Here is a 1618-nt window from a genome sequence, read left to right as displayed (position 1 = left end):
TTGATTTATAAATCGTTTAAAAAGCTATTTTTTTCTAAAATAATCAATTCAATTTAAATATTGCTAAAAGAATTATATTGTTTTTCTTGTTTAAAACGCAAAGGTAATGATTTGTAGTTTTGTGTTTATTGTTGTTGATTACATGTCTATTTTGTTTGTTGTTTGAAACTTTTGACACTGAATGAGATCTCGTATGTTTTCGATTGATGATTGTTGGATGTACGTCCATGGGGATTTACAAAATCACTAGACACATAGACAGGGGCGGATCTACATTGAAGGTTACGGGTTCGCCCAAACCTACTCGGTTTCAAATTATTAGTAGGAATGGTAAAATAGAATTCTGACTGAACCCATAAATAAAATTTGCGGTGAACCCATTCATGAAATTGTATGATAGCTGAATGTGATATACGATTGTCTTGTTAAGGCGAAGATTGAAGACATTTGCAGCCTCGACAACCGTGACCTCCATTGGGAACTCGTCCCTAAACCTGAGGGTTGGTGGCGAGGGGGTATGCCGATATTTGTGCGTATTCTCAATGGAAAAACCTTCACTTTGTCACTCCAATCGGGCCAGAAAATCTCCCGCTTGCAATACCGGATCATGAAAAAAGAAGATATTCCCGGGTACATGCGGAAGCTATTCTTGGCCGGAATGAGTCTGCAGGTGGGAGACCATACGCTGGCACACTACAACATTGTTGCGGGGTCCACCCTGGATCTTGTGGTGAATGGAAAGGAAGTGGCGCCAAACGCAGAGATATCTGTAGAGACCGCCTGTGGAAAGAAGTTCCCTGTGGTGGTTAATTACGACCTTTTGATCGAAGACGTGAAAAAGTTGATTGAAGATAAGGTTCACATTCCCCTGAAGCAGCAGAGGCTGGTCTATGACGGAGTGGAGCTTGAAGACGCACGCCTCCTGCGATCGTACGACTTCCAGGAAAAGGACACCTTCTGGCTTGTGATTGATGACGCATCCATGGAGGTGAAGACAAGGGTGTCGATGAGGATTCAGATCCAGGTTTCCGCCACTAAGAAGACCATCCACTTAGATGTGGGAAGCACAGACACCATTCACGATGTGAAAGCCAAGATTCAGGCCCGGGAACACATTCCTACGGGTCAGCAGGTTCTGTTTTTGCCTGATAGGCGGCTATACGTGGACGCCTTTACCCTTGACGACTACTTTATCCACAATGGATCCACCCTCTATCTTGCTCAAGTTCTTGGTGAGACACTTCTCGAGATTCTCTTCCAGGAGGATATCGTGTCTTGAATGTGCTGGCAGCACCATGAGCGTGACCTCTTCTGTTCTTGAATTTCTTCCGTCTAAAAGTAGCACCGGGAATGATATTTGACCAAGAGGAAAAACGGCTTCGTTGCAGAAACCAGTTAGTGGTAATCAACTGGTTCCAAGCGCGCCTTGTCTTCTTGGTCGAATTGATTGAAACATTGCTCGCATATAATGTCCGCGGTGCTCCCTGGTCGATGAAAATGTAGTCGGTTATGACCGATTACCCCAGAGATGACTATGGGTCTCTTTTCTCTTGGGCCACCTCTTACAACAGGAAAAACAACTTGTCTTTCGCGCCATGAGTCATCTTGTGTGCGCTTG

General features: G+C 44.3%; 1 protein-coding gene across 1 annotated transcript; it reads left to right on the top strand.

Annotated features, from left to right (window-relative positions):
- Positions 1-227: 227 nt before the first annotated feature.
- Positions 228-1279, top strand: LOC118489709 (polyubiquitin 11-like). The gene is made up of 2 exons (XM_035987235.1): positions 228-281; positions 401-1279. Exons 1-2 carry the CDS (start codon positions 228-230, stop codon positions 1277-1279), a joined length of 933 nt encoding a protein of 310 aa, XP_035843128.1.
- Positions 1280-1618: the final 339 nt, after the last annotated feature.

Source organism: Helianthus annuus, unplaced genomic scaffold, assembly GCF_002127325.2.
Source record: "Helianthus annuus cultivar XRQ/B unplaced genomic scaffold, HanXRQr2.0-SUNRISE HanXRQChr00c013, whole genome shotgun sequence".
NCBI lineage: Eukaryota > Viridiplantae > Streptophyta > Magnoliopsida > Asterales > Asteraceae > Helianthus > Helianthus annuus.
Note: the sequence above shows the minus strand (reverse complement) of the source record. Positions and strands in the feature narration are given on the sequence as shown.

What these genes read in the sequence shown, in the direction of transcription:
- LOC118489709 (XM_035987235.1), top strand. Translation starts at nt 228, where the DNA reads ATGGGGATTTACAAAATCACTAGACACATAGACAGGGGCGGATCTACA. An exon ending in GGGGCGGATCTACATTGAAG is followed by an intron (nt 282 to 400) that starts GTTACGGGTTCG and finishes ATTGTATGATAG; the next exon opens with CTGAATGTGATATACGATTG.